General features: G+C 40.9%; 2 protein-coding genes across 5 annotated transcripts in view; one reads left to right on the top strand and one right to left on the bottom strand.

Annotated features, from left to right (window-relative positions):
- The window catches only part of actr6 (actin related protein 6), a 6,510-nt gene extending 2,205 nt beyond the window's left edge, over window positions 1–4,305 (top strand). Inside the window, exons 7-11 of the mRNA XM_008412617.2 lie at window positions 780–878; window positions 966–1,044; window positions 1,917–2,088; window positions 3,212–3,350; window positions 3,666–4,305. Coding sequence (XP_008410839.1) covers window positions 780–878; window positions 966–1,044; window positions 1,917–2,088; window positions 3,212–3,350; window positions 3,666–3,795 — 619 coding nt within the window. The 3' untranslated portion in view covers window positions 3,796–4,305. The remainder of the gene's footprint in view (window positions 1–779; window positions 879–965; window positions 1,045–1,916; window positions 2,089–3,211; window positions 3,351–3,665) is intronic.
- fcsk (fucose kinase) overlaps window positions 2,026–19,106 on the bottom strand; it is an 18,218-nt gene continuing 1,137 nt past the window's right edge. The window contains exons 2-23 of one of the 4 annotated variants that reach the window (XM_008412619.2): window positions 18,155–18,306; window positions 17,031–17,081; window positions 16,832–16,957; window positions 16,677–16,749; window positions 16,129–16,226; window positions 15,976–16,056; window positions 15,780–15,899; window positions 15,038–15,209; window positions 14,856–14,962; window positions 14,530–14,631; window positions 13,819–13,992; window positions 12,783–13,302; window positions 11,636–11,870; window positions 11,400–11,566; window positions 10,370–10,597; window positions 9,312–9,455; window positions 8,224–8,343; window positions 7,961–8,148; window positions 7,046–7,145; window positions 5,989–6,212; window positions 4,790–4,913; window positions 2,026–2,115 (exon numbers count right to left, since the gene is read on the bottom strand). In XM_008412619.2, the coding sequence (XP_008410841.1) occupies window positions 4,821–4,913; window positions 5,989–6,212; window positions 7,046–7,145; window positions 7,961–8,148; window positions 8,224–8,343; window positions 9,312–9,455; window positions 10,370–10,597; window positions 11,400–11,566; window positions 11,636–11,870; window positions 12,783–13,302; window positions 13,819–13,992; window positions 14,530–14,631; window positions 14,856–14,962; window positions 15,038–15,209; window positions 15,780–15,899; window positions 15,976–16,056; window positions 16,129–16,226; window positions 16,677–16,749; window positions 16,832–16,957; window positions 17,031–17,081; window positions 18,155–18,306 (3,275 nt within the window). In that variant the 3' untranslated portion in view covers window positions 2,026–2,115; window positions 4,790–4,820. Of the gene's footprint in view, window positions 2,116–4,462; window positions 4,914–5,988; window positions 6,213–7,045; window positions 7,146–7,960; window positions 8,149–8,223; window positions 8,344–9,311; window positions 9,456–10,369; window positions 10,598–11,399; window positions 11,871–12,782; window positions 13,303–13,818; window positions 13,993–14,529; window positions 14,632–14,855; window positions 14,963–15,037; window positions 15,210–15,779; window positions 15,900–15,975; window positions 16,057–16,128; window positions 16,227–16,676; window positions 16,750–16,831; window positions 16,958–17,030; window positions 17,082–18,154; window positions 18,307–19,106 lie in introns of those variants that run through there. The other 3 variants (XM_008412621.2, XM_008412618.2, XM_008412620.2) reach the window with 3 other exon arrangements.

Raw genomic sequence — 19,106 nt, 5'->3', positions numbered from 1 at the left:
AAAAAATCAAAACTCTAAAAAAAAAAGGATTTGAACTGAAAAGTTATTTTTACATACAAACACTGAAAAAAGGTTCAAAACTACCGTGGAATTAGTTTTGAAAAATGACAACGCGCAATAACAAAGTATGGAGCTAAACTGACACCATAAAGTTGGTTAAAATAAAAAGATATGAAATTGAAAAGAAATATTTGAAACTGACAAAAATTAAACTGTAAAAAATTGAATTCTATTTGAAAATGTATGGAGTCAAATTGGTGCCGTAAACTTTGTTAAATTCTTTTATTTTCTTTTTAAACTGAAAATTTTTGAAACAAAAAAAACTTCAAAACTACTTTTCAGATTCAAGAGTTGTTTTCAGTTTTAAACTTGTGGCTGTGTTTTGGTGTGGAGTGATAAAATTACTGTGGAATCATAACACGACAAAATATTCCCAGATGTTGCATTCAGGAACCATAGAAGCTGAATATGTCTTTAAAATATAATCAGCATTATACAGTTATGTGATCAGTCAAACTGAATAATAAAAAAGGGAGAAAAAAAAAGTTTGGATTTTTTTTGTGTCAATTTTTTTTAAGTTCCAAACAATTTTTTCAGTTTCATATCATTTTGTTCCAGTTTAAAAAAGAAAAATTTTTTGAACAAACTTTATTACTCAAATTTAGCTCCATAGTATTGAGCTAAAGTTAGCTCAATACTGTGGAGCTAAATTTGGGCCATGAATTAACTTTTCGGCCCCAGTTAGCTCCATAGTCATGTGTGTTCTCTTAATTTTGCAGTCAGTTACACGTGATGGATGAAACGTATGTGATCAACCAGGTGAAGGAAGATGTTTGCTATGTCTCTCAGCAGTTCTACAAGGACATGGAGATGGCACAGTGAGGAACACCGATGTTGCTCCATATTTTACTGGAACCAAACCCTTAATGTCGCGATCCATCTCACTTTCTGTTGTTGTTTTTCAGGATGAAAGGGGAAGAAAACACTGTAATGAGGGATTATGTTCTTCCAGATTTCAGCGCCATCAAAAAAGGTTTTTGTAAGGTGAGACTGATTGCCAGAAATATTCTAATATTTTATAAGAATAAATTTTTTCACTTTATTATTTTCACAGTCATTTTGTTGTAGATTTTTTGCTTTGTGGGTGAACCAGTTGTAACCAAGCTTCAGTTGTCAGACAAATGGTTTCATATCTGAATTTAGAAAGCTTGGTGCCAAAAAACTGGAAACAAAAAAATGACTTAAATAAATTTGATACTGAAATTTTCAAATTTAATGAAATTTGAAATTTCAGTTTCAAATTTCGAAACTAAAAAGAGTACGATTTTAAATTGGAAAAAAAAGATTCTAAAATATTTTTTTGATTCAGGTTTTATTAAATTTAATTTTCAAAACCAATCACATAAACAGGATATCAATAATATTGTAAAGACATTTTCAGTTCCTACGGCTCCTGAATGCAACAGCTGGAAATATTTTTCAGTCATGAAGCCCCGTCCTCACAGAAAGCAGAAAAAATATTAAAAACTGACGAAAACTTTGTATCTGAAATGTAGTTTTGAACTTTTTTTTTTCAATTTCACACTTATTTTTCAATTTAAAAAAAAAAGAAAAAAAAGCTAACTTTATGGTCCGAATTTAGCTCCATACCTTTCTGTCCAGATTCAGGCCAGCAAACTGCCACAATTTTGTCTTTTTTGAGCTGATCTAAAAATTTAGGATTACATTTCTCTACTTCCTGATACAAAATGTAGAAAAAATGTTACATTTCTAATTTATTGTGATAGCAGAAACAAAATGTTTGGGCCTTAGTTTCCTTTAAACCAGTTGGTTTTGGTTCTTTTCGCTCTGTGGGGAGTTCTGATGTTTCTGTGAGAGCAGTTCAGGTCTGATTCCACGTTTTCTCCGCCCTGCAGCCACGAGAGGAAATGGTCTTCAGCGGAAAGTACAAGACAGGCGAGCAGACGCTGCGGCTGGCCAACGAGCGGTTCGCGGTCCCGGAGATGCTCTTCCATCCGTCGGACATCGGCATCCAGGAGATGGGAATCCCGGAGGCCATCGCTGACTCGGTCCAGTCGCTGCCAGAAGGTTTGTGGTTCAAATTTAATGTCGGATCTGAAAGTAAATTAAAATCCAGTTAAAACTTTAACATGAACGTGTCTCTGAACCTTCAGAGTCACATAAAGACAGTTACAAAGTCAGCTTTTTATCACCTGAAGAACATTTCCAGGATTAAAAGATTACAGATCTAGAGCAGTAGTGTCCAAAGTGTGGCCAGGGGGCCATTTGTGGTCCTTGGAGCAATTTGGTGTGGCCCCCAACTGCAGTTCAAGAATCTTACAAATTTGGTCCTTTCTTTTGTCATTTTTTATAATTTCAGTGACAAATTTAAATGTCAAATATATTTTTTATTGATTATTAGCAATATATTAAAAAATATGGTACAAAGTATATCAATAAAATTTTAGTAGATTTTAACCCACAAACAAAACAAATCCCTAGAGAGCAGACAAAACTAAACTGAGGTAAAATACTTCCTTTAATGGAAAGTGTGGAAAGTATTTTTCTTTTAATTTTAGTTTCATATTAAGCAGAGTTATAAACATCCAGCGACTTATTGAAAAAACCAGAGCGCGTCCATTATTAATTCTGGTTTATAGAAGGAGTTTTTTTTAAGAAAGTTGTCATTTTTGAAGCTGGAAAATAGACTAAAAGATTTTCTAGACTAAAAAAGTGAAAAAAAATTAGAAAATGTTCCACTTTTTATTAAAACAAACAAAAAAAGCACTTTATTTTATTAAAAAATAGAGCAAAATTCACTACATTATTTCATGTTTTAAGTTGGAAAAACAAGATGACCACTGAATACTTTCCACTTTGGAATTCTGACCTATTTCACAAAACGTTTGGACACCACAGATCTAGAGAAGCAGCGTTCAGCTTCTATGCACCACAAATCTGGAACAAACTTCCAGAAAACGGCAAAACAGCCGAAAGACTGAGTTCCTTTAAATCTAGATATAAATCTCACCTGGTTAGAGTTGATTTTGAAACATAATTACTGGAACGCTGACCAATATGTGTTACCTTTATTGATTATTTTAAAAATGTTGACTAGATGATGTTTATGACGTAAAGCATTTTTAACTGCCGTGTTGCTGAAATGTGCTGTATAGATAAACGTGATTGATTGATTGATTTTGTTTGTTAGAAATGCACCCCCACTTCTACAAGAACATCGTCCTGACCGGAGGAAACTTGCTGTTTCCTGGTTTTAGAGAGCGTTTGGAGGCGGAGCTTCGGTCCCTGGTCCCCGCCCACCTACCTGTGAACGTGTTCCTGCCTGAAAAGTAAGAGCCTCAGAGTTTTCCAGAAGGTCCGAAGTGAACGATGCTTATAACGCTGAGCTGCCGTTAAAACACTAACAAATAAGGTCCAGGTGCAAAGGTCAAAACAGAAAGTAGGGTAGGATCGGGGTTGGTTTGGGGTTGGATTGGGGTTAAAGTGGGTTGGATTGGGGTTGAAGTTGGAATTGAGGTTGGAATTGGGGTTGAAGTGGAAAAAAAGTGGAGGAACTCAAGAGTGTGAATCATGTAGCAGAGGAACCAGCTGCTGAGCGTCTTTGATTCTGATCCAACGTCTGTGCCTGTGTTCCTGTTCTCCAGTCCCGTCTGTTATTCCTGGGAAGGAGGGAAGCTGCTGGCTCACAGTCCGGACTACGACGAGATGGTGGTGATGCGGGAGGATTACGAGGAGAACGGACACATCGTCTGTGAGGAGAAGTTTGATATTTGAGTAAAAACTGATTTTCAGACGGAGATCGTCTCTGATCAGCGACGGAAACCATCTTCAGATGGACTCCAAACTCATTTCACTGCATCAGGAGAGGGGCGGATGCACACATTCCCAAAAACCTTTTTATTCACAGACTACTTAAAAAATACAAAATGTCTCCCGTTTTCCTTTTTCAATCCATTTAGTACCTCTATCTGCTGAGTGTATCAACCAACGATTTAGGTTATAAAGTTGCTTCACAAATCGACAGGAAGTTGTTTTATTCAGATTTTTGGTGTTTTCCACCTGATAGACTTCAGTAAATATTCCTTTTTGATCTTTAATGTATTTCTTTGGTAAACATTTCCCTTGTATTTCTTGTCCTGCATTTTCCTTACTGTCATCCAGAGTCTTTTCTGATAGTCTTGTTTTAAACTTTGGTTGCTTTTTTATGATTTATGTGGAAGATAAATTGTGATATCTCTGAATAATAAAGAAAAAAGCAAATTCCTGACCCTGGAATTTAAATTATCCTTTTGGGAATCTTTTAATTGTTCACTAAAGACACAGACGTTGTAATTTATTTTCTGATGACGATGACGGAGGTCTGGTCATGGTTTGAAGCTCAGTTTCAGCAAAATTATGTTTAGGATTTGGTGTAACTTACAAATATGAAACCAACATTAAACATTGTTTAATTTTCCTTTATTAGGAGCAGAAATCCTGAGAAAACAGAATAATATGAGAAAACAACCCAAATTTTATGCTTTCCTTTTAAAGGTACTAAAGTAAATGTATAAAAAGCGAAAACTGGTTAAATTGGTACTTATTCAATCATTTGGAGCAAACAGATCTTTAAAATATGCCAAAAAATGTTATTTATGTAATAAAATGCTAATGTTCAGTTAGTTTCAACAGGTGAGAACAATCAATATGATTGTATCAACTCCAACAAAACTACCATCCATGACAGACTGTACAGAGTCGGAGTAAAATCAAAAATAAGACTCATTACTTTAAGTGACGCCAGATCGAGTGAAAAATCTTCATTTTTCTGCCGGTTGTGTGACGGCCGGCGGCCGGATGGCGATTCCCTCCATGTCCAGCTCCACTGAGTGAACGCTGAAATCTCCCAAACCCTGAAACACATAAATGAGGAGATGGACTCATTTCGTCTGAGCATTAGTGATTTAAAAGCAGTTTAGAGGCAAATCTCAGAGGTTTTAAGGTGTTTTACAAACAGGGATTTTGTTTTTTAGGAGAGGCAATCACAGCCTAAAGTTCCTAAAGAACTAAATCGTCATTTATTATCTTAGCACCACAATATCATACTTCAGCTTCTACACAACACCAATCTGGAAAAACTTCCAGAAAACTGCACAGCTGCTGAAACACCGAGTGCCTTTAAATGAAGGCTAAAATGCCACTTGTTTTTGAACCATAATGGAACATTGACCAGCACAGTTTACATTTAATAACTCCAGATTAAGTTAATTTGTATCACCTTTTAGCGCTTATTGCCTTTACTTTGATTCACTGGTATAACCAATGGTTAACTTCCGTTTTTTGGTTTGACACTTTTATTTTGGACTATGGAGGGACTATGTCTCTCGGCTGGCCTGGGAACGCCTTGGGATTCCCCCGGAGGAGCTGGAAGAAGTGGCTGGGGAGAGGGAAGTCTGGGCCTCCCTTCTGAAGCTGCTGCCCCCGCGACCCGACCCCGGATAAGCGGAAGAAAATGGATGGATGGGTGGRTGGACTTTTATTTTGATAGGACAGCTTGCACTTTTGTATCAAATGGAGTTCAAGTTGTAACGGAGTTAAAATGTATCTTAGCATCCCCCCTTGATAGAGGCACAAGGTTTATTTTGTAATATTGAGAAGTAAAAATGGTGCATTTGTTTTATTGTGTGCAAAAACAAGCCAATATATTTTGGTTGTAAATGTTATTTTTAAGTTGTGAACGTTACTGTGTGTGTGTGTGTGTGTGTACATTCAGCTCCAGCGGTGAAACTGAAGGTTAATTTCCATCAGTAAAGCCTCGTCCTTCATTCATGGGGGATGATAAAATATTTGTCTGTTGATGTTGGTGATATTTTCTGTTAAATTGCAGAAGCGTGTTGAAACAATCAAAGCTAAAGGCGGTCCGAAGTGTGTGACCTTTGCTTGTATGGCCTTTATTTTCAGACTGTTGTGTGTCTGCAGACGTCTCACCGGCGTGTTCCTGAGGGTCTTCAGAACCGCCTCCTGCTGTCGGGGCTCCCGGGTCAGCAGGTACAGGAAGCCACCGCCTCCGGCTCCTGCCAGGCTCTGACCCAGAACCAGCGGCCTCAGAGCCTCCATCATGGTTCTGACGGAGGCCGGCTCGCATCCTGGAGCCATCAGCTTCTTCTGCTGCCAGGATTGGTCCAAACACCGACCCAAACGGGACAGAGAACCTGGGAGGGAAGCATTTCCAACCAGGCTGAGTCATTTAATGGCTTGGTTTAGTTTATTGTCTTTGGACATAAAGAGGATCGATCTGGCCTGGACCTTCAGAGCCACATAAAGACAGTAACAAAGTCGGCCTTCTATCACCTGAAGAACATCTCCAGGATTAAAGGACTTATGTCCCATTGAGATCTAGAGGAACTCATCCATGCGTTTATCTTTAATCGCACTGATTACAGCAACAGCATCTTCACAAGTCTGCCTAAAAAAACCAATCAGATCCAGACGCTGCTGCTGGAGTTCTGACTAAAACCAGGAAGTTAGATTACATCACCCAGTTCTACAGTCCTTCCTCTGGCTCCCTGTAGCTCAGAGAACAGACTTTATGATTTATAAACAGTGATTTAGATTATAAATCACTGAATGGATCAGCACCACAATACATTAAAGATCTGCTGTTGTCATAGCAACCTTCCAGACCCCTCAGGTTCTGGTTCTGGTCTGCTCTGCATCCAGAACCAAGACCAAACAGGGAGAATCAGCATTCAGCTTCTATGCACCACAAATCTGGAACAAACTTCCAGAAAACTGCAAAACAACCAAAACACAGAGTTCCTTTAAATTAGACTAAAAACCCCACCTGTTCAGACTTGCTTTTGAATCATAATCAATGAAACATTAATCAATAATCTGATATTTAGCAACAAAAAAATTTAATGCTTCAATTGTTGACTGTGGTTTACTTCAGAACCAATCAAGTTCATACAAACACACTTGATTGATTGACTGACTGATTGATTGAGATGAATGTGTTCTTGACTACATATTTCCTGAAATTCACCTTCTGAACAGGACTTGGCGCATTCCTCAGAGTTGGACACCAGCTGCTGAGCGTTCTCCACCATCGCCGGAAGACGGCTGTACCAGCTGCGAACCACATCCTGTACAAAACAAACACACAGAGCGAGCGGCACTTTGAAGCAGACTGGACCCAAACAGTCCAGTCTGCCGTAAAGCTGCAGCTATATGCAGCTATATGACGGCTTTTGAATTGAAATATTGCTTATTTTGTCATTATATGATTAAAAAGTTATTAAGTAATTACAGGCCCTGCCATTAAAGCCATTGAAGTATGTATCTTTTATAGGAAATATATTTTTATATATTTGTTGAAACTGTCAAGATAATCTCCTCTGGATTCTCCCAGGGCTAGCTAGAAACAACCAATCAGAGCCAGGAGGCGGGTCTTAACGCTGTCAATCATGCCCATTTGCTCTTCTTCCCACTTGCTCTCTTTGTCAGCATAGCCTGTTGTGAATGCTAAGGCTAGTTAGCATGGCATTTAGCAGCGAGTACACGAGGATGACTGACGGCAGTAAGACCCTCCTCCTGGCTCTGATTGGTTGTTTTCGGCCAGGAGCAGTGAATTTCTTCAGACAGAAATAGCAGCTTAGGGAAAAGATCAATCTTTTCAGTTATTTATCTGTCTTATCTGCAATGACAATCACAGTTTTAACAAATACTTAAAAAAACAATTTTTTAAATAAAAGTTACATATTGCAGCTTTAACTCAATAACATTTTTCAGTTGAGTCTCAAAACTATTAAAGGGAAGTTAAACATTTTCCCAGACGAAACAAACGCACACAGCAGCTCTCATCCAGACTTTATACATTACTAATGATGTTTTCTCAAAGTTAAAAGTGAGAGGAGTGAAGCATCTTCTCATAGTGGGATCTTTGAGCGCAGTCGCTGACCTGCAGCAGGTTTCGAGCCAGACGCGTCTTTCCGGTGTAAACCAGCAGGAGGTGCTGCTCCAGAGACACCAGGAACTCCTGCGGAGGACTCAGACGCTCCACCTCCACCTGGAGGGGCAGAGACGCTCTGGAGCGACCCACCTTGACTCCGCCCACCAGACCGCCCACCTGGTCCTGCCAGCCGCCACCTGGTGGAGCAGCAGGAAGTGATTAGGGAGATGCAGAGGAAGAGGAAGGAGATCAGAGTGGAGGGAGACAGGGACCTGTGGTGAGAATCTGCTCCAGGTACAGGACCGCATGGATCAGGGAGTCGGTGTCGTATGTCCGGCCTGTACACCTGTAGACCGCTGCCAACAGCGACCCCGCCAGGATGCTGCTGGTACCTGCAGGAATTGACGCTATTTCATCACCTGCAGATTTACCAAAGCATTATAGGGGACCTATTATGATAAATTCACATTTTGGGTATTTTTGTGCTTCCATTCGGGTCTCAACTGCTTCTAAAAACAGACCAAGCATTTAAAAACTAAAAACAACTAAATGAACAGCCATTTTTTGGTAAGAATTAAAGTTTGTTGGCGTCTGAACAATTAGCAGTTTCATTTCATGTTTTTCTAAAACCACAGTCTTTAGTCAGAGGCTTCTTCAAATTCACTGTAATACAGACTGCTACAGGAGATCTTTCTTTCCCACAGCCATCATTATCTGCAATAACTAACTTTTGAATTAATATCAATTACAGCTACATTTAATTTCTCTTTGGGATCAATAAAGTATATTTGAATTTTAACTGAACATGAATTAAAAAACCTTCTGCTATTAAGTCACATTCAAGGGGCACTGGGCTGTTACCAGCAACCCCAGCCCAACCTGTTACCTAGCAACCCCAGCCCAACCTGTTACCTGTAGCAATCCAATCTGAACTCCAGCACATTTGGTCAGCTGGTTTTACAATGGCTGCTGGAAAAGGCGAGTGTTTTGATGATGACTTATGATCCAGGAACCACTTGTTTCATTCTTGTCGTTTGTACTTTAGGCTTCACTTCTGCTTTTCAAAGATGTACAGTTATATAATTACGCATCTGTTTGCCGCCATTTTGCGAATGTAAAAATTGAGTTGAGGGGCGGGGCCAGCAGCAGCTTATTTGGATTTAAAGTGACAGAGGCCCTAAAACGGCTCATTCTGAAAAGAGCTCAAAATAGGCAGAATTAAAACATTTTCATTACATTAAAAACGCAATAAAAATGTTTCGTATAGACTACGGACCTAACCTAACCTGTCCAAGGAAGCATAACTGGTCACCTCAGGTTTTATGCGGCAGCTGCGTTCTAGCATTTTAGCATTGCTCACCCAGACCGGATCCGGTGGGCAGCTCTGACCAGCTGTGCAGCTCCACTCCACCACCCCAGCTCTGCATCAGCTGCTGCCCCAGAGGATGCTGGGAGGACAGAGACACCAGACCACTGCACACACAGACTGCCTTCAGCAGAGCTCCTGCAGCACAAACACACCAACAGTGAGTATTCAGTGGCATTAAGGAGTCTTAAATTTGTTAGAAAAAAATTTAAGTTGGCCATAAATATGTTAATCAAAGGTCTTAAATTTTAAGAACACCAGTTTCTCTCGTATATTTTATGTACCGTAGTTTGTTCTTCTCATGGGATTTTTCTGTCAGGCCAACTGGCACTAGGTAGTTGAGGCTACCGCTAACTAGCTGCTAACATATTCTGCTTGCTAGCAGAGTTGAGTAATAACTAGTTACATTTACTTGAGTCATTTTTTTGGAAAAAAATTTAGCTTTGAGAGTATTTTTTACTACGCTGAACTTTTTACTTTTACTTGAGTCATTTTATCATGACGTATCAACTGAATGAAAAACAAACATGCATTAAACCAAAAATTCACCAGACACAGAACACCTCTAGGTTTTGTTAAAGTTTCATAAGTTTTTTTTGTTGAAAGAAACTGATTTGGAGCTTTTTTTTTTTTGGCTTTTCCCTGAGCTTGTTATTTTGTAATTATGTTATTTATATTTAAAATACCAAAATTTAAACACATAACTTTGTTTTGGTCCATCTCATGATGTAATTTTTAAATATTAAATGGTTGCTCAGTACTTTAGTAGAGGTTTTATCAAATACGTTTTTACTCTTACTTGAGTTATTCCTTTTTACCTTTACCTAAATAAAAATGTGTCAAAGTATTATAGTAAATTTTTGTGAAACTGTAGCTAACTAGCTAGCATTTTGCTCCTATGACAAGTGTATATTTATTGCAAGTTAGCTCAATGCTACATTCATTCAGTACAAAAAGGTTTAGCACTACTACTATATAAAATACGACATTTTCCTTTGTAGATTTCTGTTGATCTTAAATTTCATTCTTCAGGATCCCTGATGGTGTTGTACCTGGAGCGTGAGGCTGGTTGTAGTCCCTCAGGTCATCCAGGCTCTCACACACTATCTCTGTGGACGCCCCGCTGCCCCGCCTACCACTGCAGCTGACCAATAGGAGGTGGGGTTTCACAATGCGACGGGCTCTGGCTCCGATTGGACGTTTCCCGTCGACCTTCACGGCGACGTTCGTCACCGATCCGCCGTGCTCGAAGGCGATCGGTGGCGTGTCGCTCCAGCCCCCTGAAACACAAACACTGGAGCTCAAAAGCTGAAAATGGTTTCCACAACGTGTGATTTAAAGGCAACCTATTATGCAAATTTCACATCTAGCATGTTAAAAAAAAAACCCAGCTGTCTTTTAGCAACAAGTTGTTTTTAGGCATCTGGAAAAGTAGTCATTTCAAAAACCTCCTGATTGTTGAGTCACAGTCAACGGTCAGCAGCAACTTCATCCATCCATCCATCCATTTTCTTGCACCCTTTTTCCCCCAGTGGGGTCGGGAGGGTTGCTGGTGCCCATCTCCAGCCAACGTTTCGGGCGAGAGGCAGGGTACACCCTGGACAGGTCGCCAGTCTGTCGCAGGGCAACACAGAGACACACAGGACACACAACCATGCACACACACACTCACACCTAGGGGCAATTTGGAGAGGCCAATTAACCTGACAGTCATGTTTTTGGACTGTGGGAGGAAACTGGAGTACCCGGAGAAAACCCACGCACACACAGGGAGAACATGCAAACTCCATGCAGAAAGACCCCAGGCCGGGAATCGAACCCAGAACCTTCTTGCTGCAAGGCAACAGCTCTACCAACTGCGCCACTGTGCAGCCCTGTCAGCAGCAACTTATTTGCATTTAAAGTGACGGAGGCCCTAAAACAGATCATTTTGAAAGAAGCTCAAAATAAGCAGGACTAAAATCTCTGAATCTAAGAACAATTTCCAAAACTGTCATGAATGTTTTGTATAGAAACCTATCCAACCTGTTCAAGGGAACATAACAGGTCACCTTTAACAGAAAAATTACACCTGCTCCTCACCTGCCAGGTCCAGTCTGGCTGGACACTCTACTTCCTGCCACTCCCCAATAGGCGGGGACTCCCCCTGTCCAATGGAGATGAACCTCTGGGATGACATCACAGCCTGCCGCAGCAGCACCTGGCCGGCGCCCTCGTAGTGCCGAGCCGCCCGTACGAGCAGGTCTGGCCTGCAGGGGGCAGTAAAGCAGGTCACTACGCATTCAACAAGCAGTGGAAACAGACAGCGAGACGCCAACCTGCTCAGCCAGAGCTGTCGCTGTGCAGCAAGGGCATAAACTCCTCCCCTCAAGTTTCCCTCCTCCAACAGGAAGTAGGCGGAGCTCCAGGCCTCGTTAGCAGCTGGACCGCTCCTCAGGCCCCCTTTACCCTCCGCCATGCACACCAGAACGTCGGCGATGCAAGAGAGACAGCGGGCAGCCACGCCCACCTGTGCTCCTGGCTCCGCCCCCGACTCCACGCTTCCAGCAGCAACTAAAAAACAACATTTTATTCACTTCTTGATCCTCTTCTGACATAAAACCATTTAAAAAACGGTTTGATTAGTGCAATAACATTTCAGCTAGTGGTGAATTAATAAGGCTGCCATCAGATGATCTGTTTTCTGTTTACTGTTTAGAGCGATGCAGAAGTCATTGATGACATGAGTAGACATCAGTCATGTGACATAAATAGGTGGATGGTAGTTACCGCTTCTGACTGCATCGCTTAGCTGCTACTTCTGTAATTTTTTTATGTGTTTTTATTGTTAATATGGTTGTGAGTTAGTATTAAAACTAGTCTAGTACTTAACGTTAACTAGCTTACTACTTAAAAATACTAAGCTTAGTATTTTTTTCTACTTTAAAATACTAAGTTAAAAAAACTAGTTAAAAATACTAAGCTTGTTAGCTCTTACTGCTTGAGCTTTGAGCAGACAGAGCCAGATTGATTCCAGGTATATCCTGCATTGTTCAGATTTAAACAGCACTTTTGATAGAGGAAATTAATGTTGGTCTATTTACTCGCTTCTATTAATTTTTATATTTACTTTATCACAATAGTAAGTCAGAACTTTATTTCTTATTTCTGTATTTTCAGAAACTGCTTCATTATACACTGCTGTAAACTGCAGTTCTTCAGTAAAGCCCATTTAAACATCTGATGACCAGTGGGCTTTCATGTAGTCGCCAATTAAGCAAATCCAGAGGTGAAAGAACCTCAACAGAGGGGAACGTTTTTCTCTGAGATTTGGATTGTTTGACAGTGTGAAGGAGAACTGCAGCAGCTGAAAACGTAACAAATGTTGCACTTTTGGTCCCAAATGGAACCAAATCTGCCGAACTATCAGGTGTGAAAACAAAATGGCAGACTGCCTCGTGTCATGAAAACCAGCTTGCAACTCACTGCTGTCCAGAGTCTCCAGTAGCGCCCCCTGCTGCCCTCCCTGCACTGCCGCCCTGAAGCACGGCAGCAGACAGACGTCGGTGCGACTCTGCAGGGCGTCGGCGGTTCTCCTCCTCCCCGCCAGGAACAGCAGCTCCTCCCTCCACTGGAGCTCCGCCTCCTGGTGGGTGAGTGACAGCACCTCCCTCAGAGAGACTCTCCACGCCTCCCTCCACCTCTGCAGGCAGCCTGGACCCCCCAGCAGCCAGCCCACTCCTCCCTCAAGGCCCACAGTGCCCCCTCTGGGGTGGAGGACCGGGAAAAGCCGAGCCTCCAGGAGGGAGCACTGTTCTCCTTTCATCCACAGCTCCTCCGGCCTGAGGAGGAGAAAACAACATGCAGGGATAATCTGATGTTTATAAAGAAAAAGACATAAAAAATGATCAGTGGAAAGGTTTGGATCTGACTGTATTCCTGAGGAGCTGAAGAAAGCAGTCCAGGTCTGGTTGAGGAAGGAGGCGCCGCTGCCATTAAAGGGAACCTGAAGGGAGGAGGAGAAGAAGATGGAGGAGGAAGACTGTGGTCATTTAAAGCACATGATCTATCTATCTATCTATCTATCTATCTATCTATCTATCTATCTGGAACCTTCATTATAACAGTTGAGGGTTTAAAAAGTGCAAATATCATGTAAATATTTCTAAATTAGCTCAACAAAATCATGAAATCTGGAGGGATGTGAAATGATGTTCAACATTATTTAATTTAAAGAAGTGCTTATCAAATTCAGAGACAGATATTTATTCAGCAGTTTGTTAATGTGTTTAATCAATATATTCTGGCACAACCGGCCCTTTAAGAACATTCATTATGAATATGGACATGAATATCGACTTGATATCCCCTGGGCTTCTGAAAAAAAGAGTTTACTTTGATTCGTCTTAAGTTTATAAAAAAACTAAGCCACGTTCTGCTTCCCTCAGCATCGCCGTGTCTCCATGACAACCATGAGACCCACCTGAGGGCTTCAGATGAAGCAGACCTGCTGCGTTTTTACCTGCAGGTCGTCGTGAGCGCCGGTCACCGTGTACACGTTTAGCTTCAGCTCCCCCAGCTCAATCCGATGTCCCTGGATGATGATGTCACTGCTGAGCGCGAGCCGCCTGAGGCACGTTGACGCCGAGACGTCTACACCTGAGAGCAAACAACCAGACGGGACGTCCAGAGGACCCTGAGGGACGCCAGAGGACAGAATATGAACCACAATACAAACCTGCGGTATTCAGATGAATTAGTTTCACATTCAGATTCACTGATTTACTTTTTAATTTACTGCGTTTTGATATAAAAATAATTTCAACATCACTTAGGATGTAAATGTCAGTTATGATGTAGACAGAATTTGCTTCACATGGAGCCATAGACCTATCCAAACCTGTTCAAGATCACCTTTAATATCTTGGATCTTGCCTCTTATTGTTGTTTTTATCTTGCAAATTTCAAAACTACAATAGCAGCATATCATTCAAAGATTTAAAATATTATAGGTATCTTCACACGAGAGTAAAGTTTGAATAAAGTTGTGAGAAATGGTAAGATCAAAGATCTCTGCTTGCTCTTTACAGATCTACAAAAAAACTTCTGACTTTGAGTCCATACTTCTCACTTTTGTGAGATAATTATTACATTTTTTGTCCAGTTTTTCCACCTCAAATTGTATTTCCACCCAGTGTTTCCTTGAAAAGACTGAGTTAAGACTTTCTCTGACCTGTAGGTGGCAGTGTTGCACCACTGCTCGGGTTGCCACGGCAACGTCTCCATCCAGAACGCTGTTGATGATCCGAGCTCCTTCACTGAGCAGTTTCTCATTCTGGACGGATTAAAGCAGGTTAAAGCTATTAGCCGCCATCATGATCAATATGAATTATTAGTGATTTTGCTAAAATTCAACAAATCATTTCTTCTTCTGAGGCGTTTAAACTCTGCTGGTGTCCCACAGGGAGCAGTTGTTGGCCCTTTTTGTATGATCTAGACCTGCTTTCAATTCAGTTTTAATTATGGATGACGTTGATGAAGAAGAGTGAGGCGTGCCACCTGAATGTGCGACAGAGTGTTTCCAACCGACCAATCAGAGGTCAGACGTTCGACATGCTGCTTCCCGGACAGAGTCAGGTAGTCGTAGCGACCGCCGGGGACGTACACTGTGAGAACAACAAACAGGATATGTTTAAACTCAGACCACCTACCAGCAGATTTAAGCAACGTCTGATGCTGACCCAGTGAGAGTGGAGCCCCTCTCAGGATCCTCCACAGCTCCGTCCTGCCCGCCCTCACTGTCGCCCCCTGGGGACCGTCTGTGGAACTGCATCCTGCTCTCCCCTCATTCACAAACTGATCCTGGGTCAGATCTGAGCAGAGACACTTCAACAAGTCCAAGAAGAGGGAGATCTGTGGACAGAGATGGAAAGTTGTGTTCAAACAACTAAATCTGTTAACATTCAAGCTTTAATTTAATCAGCTGAACATCATTGAATAATAGATTATTAGTATTGGTTGAAACTATTACCATTTTGCTAAGCAAGGTGGTGGCATTAACTACTCACTCACCCTTTGGTTACCTAGCAACTCACTTATTCTTTGGTTACCTAGCAAAAACTTGATGAGTACACTGCGCAGCAGCAGTTTAAGGTTTTTGACTGATATGAAATGCTTAAATCATGATAAGTTTTTCCGTTGAAAGTTATCCAGTTTTATCCAAATTTTTGCTCCTTTTATTTTTATGCAATTATGAGGCATGATAGCAAAACCTTCATCTGCTGCTGCATAAGTTACTCAACAAGTTGTCGCTAGGTAACCAAAGTTATGTTGCTAGGTAACCAAAGTATGTCACTAGGTAACCAAAGTATGATTGTTCAATTTCTAAACTGGGGTTTTGTTGAGTAACCCCAGTTCACCCAACAGGTCAGGAAATCATGACAGGTTTTTCAGTTAATGATGTGATCTGATGAAGGAAGCTACCTGGAGGGGCGGAGCTCCAGAGTCCAGGCCCAGGTAGGTGCAGCCGTCCAGAGGAGGACTGACGTGAGTCTGCAGCAGTTTCTCTGAGACGGACCTGCAGAAGAAGACCGGGCCTGACACCTGCAGGGATTTCACAGGATTTGTTTAAGCTGCTGCTGCCTGCGGTGGTGCATCTATAAAACATTCGATGACGCACCAACGGGACTTTCCCATCAGGCATCAGGGCTCGTTGGATCTCCTCCCTGGTTCCTCTGTAGACGATGTCGCGGACCCGACCCTGGAGACAACGACCCCTGACATCATCAGCTGACCGCAGCAGTCAGAGAAATCACACAGAAGGTTTCCACACCTGCGAGTCGCTCAGGTAGACTCCATGATCGGCTGCGTACGAGACGTCACCCGGTACCGCCAAAACCCGAACTCCAGAGAACCCGTCCCAGGATAAAACTGGACACAAAATCATTTAACGATCAGAAAACTGACAATTAAAGACCGATCGATTTGTGATGATCAAAACAAATGATAAACTGTGACATAGGCCTGTTACAATAAGCAATAAATCAATTAGTCACATGATAAATTTAAACAAACACAATAATTTTAATTTGCGTGATTAATTGTTTTTCTTTATTTCTGTTGTTTTGTTTATCTATTTTGGATATTTAAAATGTCTTCCAGTTCCAGTGATAAATGTTGATTGGAATTTAAACTTACTGATCTTTGAGAATGTGTTGTTATTATTATGCCTTTACTGTCATATTACTTGAAAATGGTCTCAAAACAACAATATATTGCGATAATTTCTGGGACAATTTATTGTTTAGCAAAATTCATTATTGTGAAAGGCCTAATCCGGATCAGAACCAGATTCTGCTGCATCGTGGAAGACAAACTCACCAAAGTCTGTCGGGACGGAGAGGATCATGTCGGTGCTGCAGACCCAGACTCCAGGAGGAGAACCCGGACAGATCTGAAAGCCAGACAGGATGAATGATGGTACAGAACTCTGCGGTACCAGTCTGTTTCTGATTCTTTTGTTTCACTGAGCAGACCTGGGAGCTGAGCCGGTCCAGCAGCACATCCAGTACACAAACCGGCGCCTGGACTTTCTGCCCGGGCTTCTCTTCGGGAAGCCAACAGAAGGCTCGGCTGCAGGAGCTCCAGGGAAAATCCCGACCCTGGGAGAGGAAAAAAATTTAAATCTACAGCATGAAAACACCAGAACAGAACCGAACTCAGGTCTGGACTCACTGTGTGCAGGATGAGGATGTGAGCATCATCCAGGACGTCGGCGGTCACCACCTGGAAACAAACAAGGAATAAAGGAGGCAGATTAGCTCCAATAACATGAAACAGTTTAACTTTTTACCTCCTGTCTAGCCTGCCCATGTGAAAAATATATACACTTTATATTACATATATTTCAGAAAGTATAGTAAAAGTGCTATTTTGAAACTACTTGTTTTGCACTTTAGCTGAATTTAAATACAATTAAAATCCAATTCAAAGTGTATTTTAGTTACTTTCATGTGCTAAAATGGAACAACTTTATGTACACTTATAGTAGTTTAAATATATTTGAATTTTTGTGCTTATTTTAAGCTAAACTAATACATTTTGACATTATCTTAAGTATAATGTTTTTACATATGATTTTATACATGGCCACTATGACTCCGTATAGGGTCATTGTAGATAAAAGATTAATCGAGGTTAATCTAAAGATTTCTGAGTTTTTTTAATAATATTTGTTTACTTTTAAAATTCAGAAATGTCCATGTTTTTAATGGAAATTGCATAGATTAATCTGCAACAAAGACATTTTCGGAATTTTCTTAGTAGCTTTTTCAACTTTGGGAGCTCAGAAATGTTCTTGTTTTTTCTAGAAAACTTCTGAGACTAATCTCAAAATTTCTGAGTTCTTTTATTCCTCCTTTTTTTTGTTGCCCGGTCTCGGCTTTCCTCCAATGAAATATGTTTCTCTGGTATAATTTCTACTGGGCCAATCAGTGAGCAGGAGAAGTCGTGACGTCGATTTCCTGCGGCGCTTTAGAATTGTAGTCTGTGTAGTTTTAGCAATAGCAGCGGAGCAGTGAACAAAGCCGAACAAAGTACATGGTGGCCAAACTTCCAAATGTTTAATTGGCATTAACTGCCATCTTGTCCTAGCTTAGCGGTTCTCTTTTTTCAGTGGGTTGTGGCTATTTATTTACAAAGCCGGCAATTTCCGGTAAGCTAGCGTCGAACTGGCGCGTAACATACGCCACGGGCAAACGTTAGCCATCTTTTCTAAATAGTCGAAAGTTGGGACACTCTGAATGAAGCTATAAGCTTAGAAGAAGAGGCCGATTTTTGCTAAGCTAGCTGTGACTCACCGTGTACCCAGCTCTGCTGCTCAGATGTTCAGCAGCGACCAGCAGGGCGTTCAGCGTCGCGCCTCCGCTGCCCAGCGGCTCTTGGCGGTCCCTCACGGTCAAAAGCAACGCATTCCCAGCTAAGGTGCCGCGTTTCTGCCGCAACTCCAACTCTTCACACACAAGAGCACAACATATTGGAAAATTTGAATACTGCAACACCTCCGGATGCTGTGAATTAGTTAGTGTATATGCTTTATCATTTTACTTTGGATTAGCGCTGAAAAAGTTAATCGGTTTGACGTGTTTATTGAAATAATCGTCAACTAATTTAATAGCCGATTAATCGTTAACTGGAGTACAGACTCAAAAAAACAATTTCCAGAAAGAAAAAAAAATTCAGAGCAGTAAATAAGTCAAAACTGTAAAAAAAAAATACATTTTGCATTTTAGATCAAGATTTTTTTTGTAAATATGTGACAGTCTTAACTTCATCTGGCTTAAATTCTGTAAATAAAAAAAATCCAATTGAGAAAATATTGATCAGTTAATCCAAAAATTGGTCTTATATTTGTTGACTGTATAAATAAAAACTCGCTGTAGCTAATCACTCCTGAGGTTCAGTTTAAACAGTTAAATTTGTAAAATAAATAAATAGTATCTTATTTGACTTACTATTTTAATTCAATAACTTTATAAATAACTAAAAAATACCTATGCTATATATACATATATCAGTGGTTCTTAACCTGGGTTCGATCGAACCCCATGGGTTCGGCGGAGCGTCTGCCGCGGAGGTAAAGCCTCATTAAATAACTTGTGTAAAGTGATGACCCCCCGCTTTGTCATCACTTGCTGCAGAGGGTCACGTTACATTGCTTAGCCAATCAGAGGATCACGTTACATTGCTTAGCCAATCAGTGCTGCGGAGGAGCACTGATTGAAGGAGCTCCACTCTCAGCATGGATTTGAA

Source organism: Poecilia reticulata, linkage group LG6 (assembly GCF_000633615.1).
Source record: "Poecilia reticulata strain Guanapo linkage group LG6, Guppy_female_1.0+MT, whole genome shotgun sequence".
Taxonomy (NCBI): Eukaryota; Metazoa; Chordata; class Actinopteri; order Cyprinodontiformes; family Poeciliidae; genus Poecilia; species Poecilia reticulata.
The sequence above is the reverse complement of the archived record's forward strand: the minus strand, read 5'-3'. Positions and strand labels throughout refer to the sequence as shown.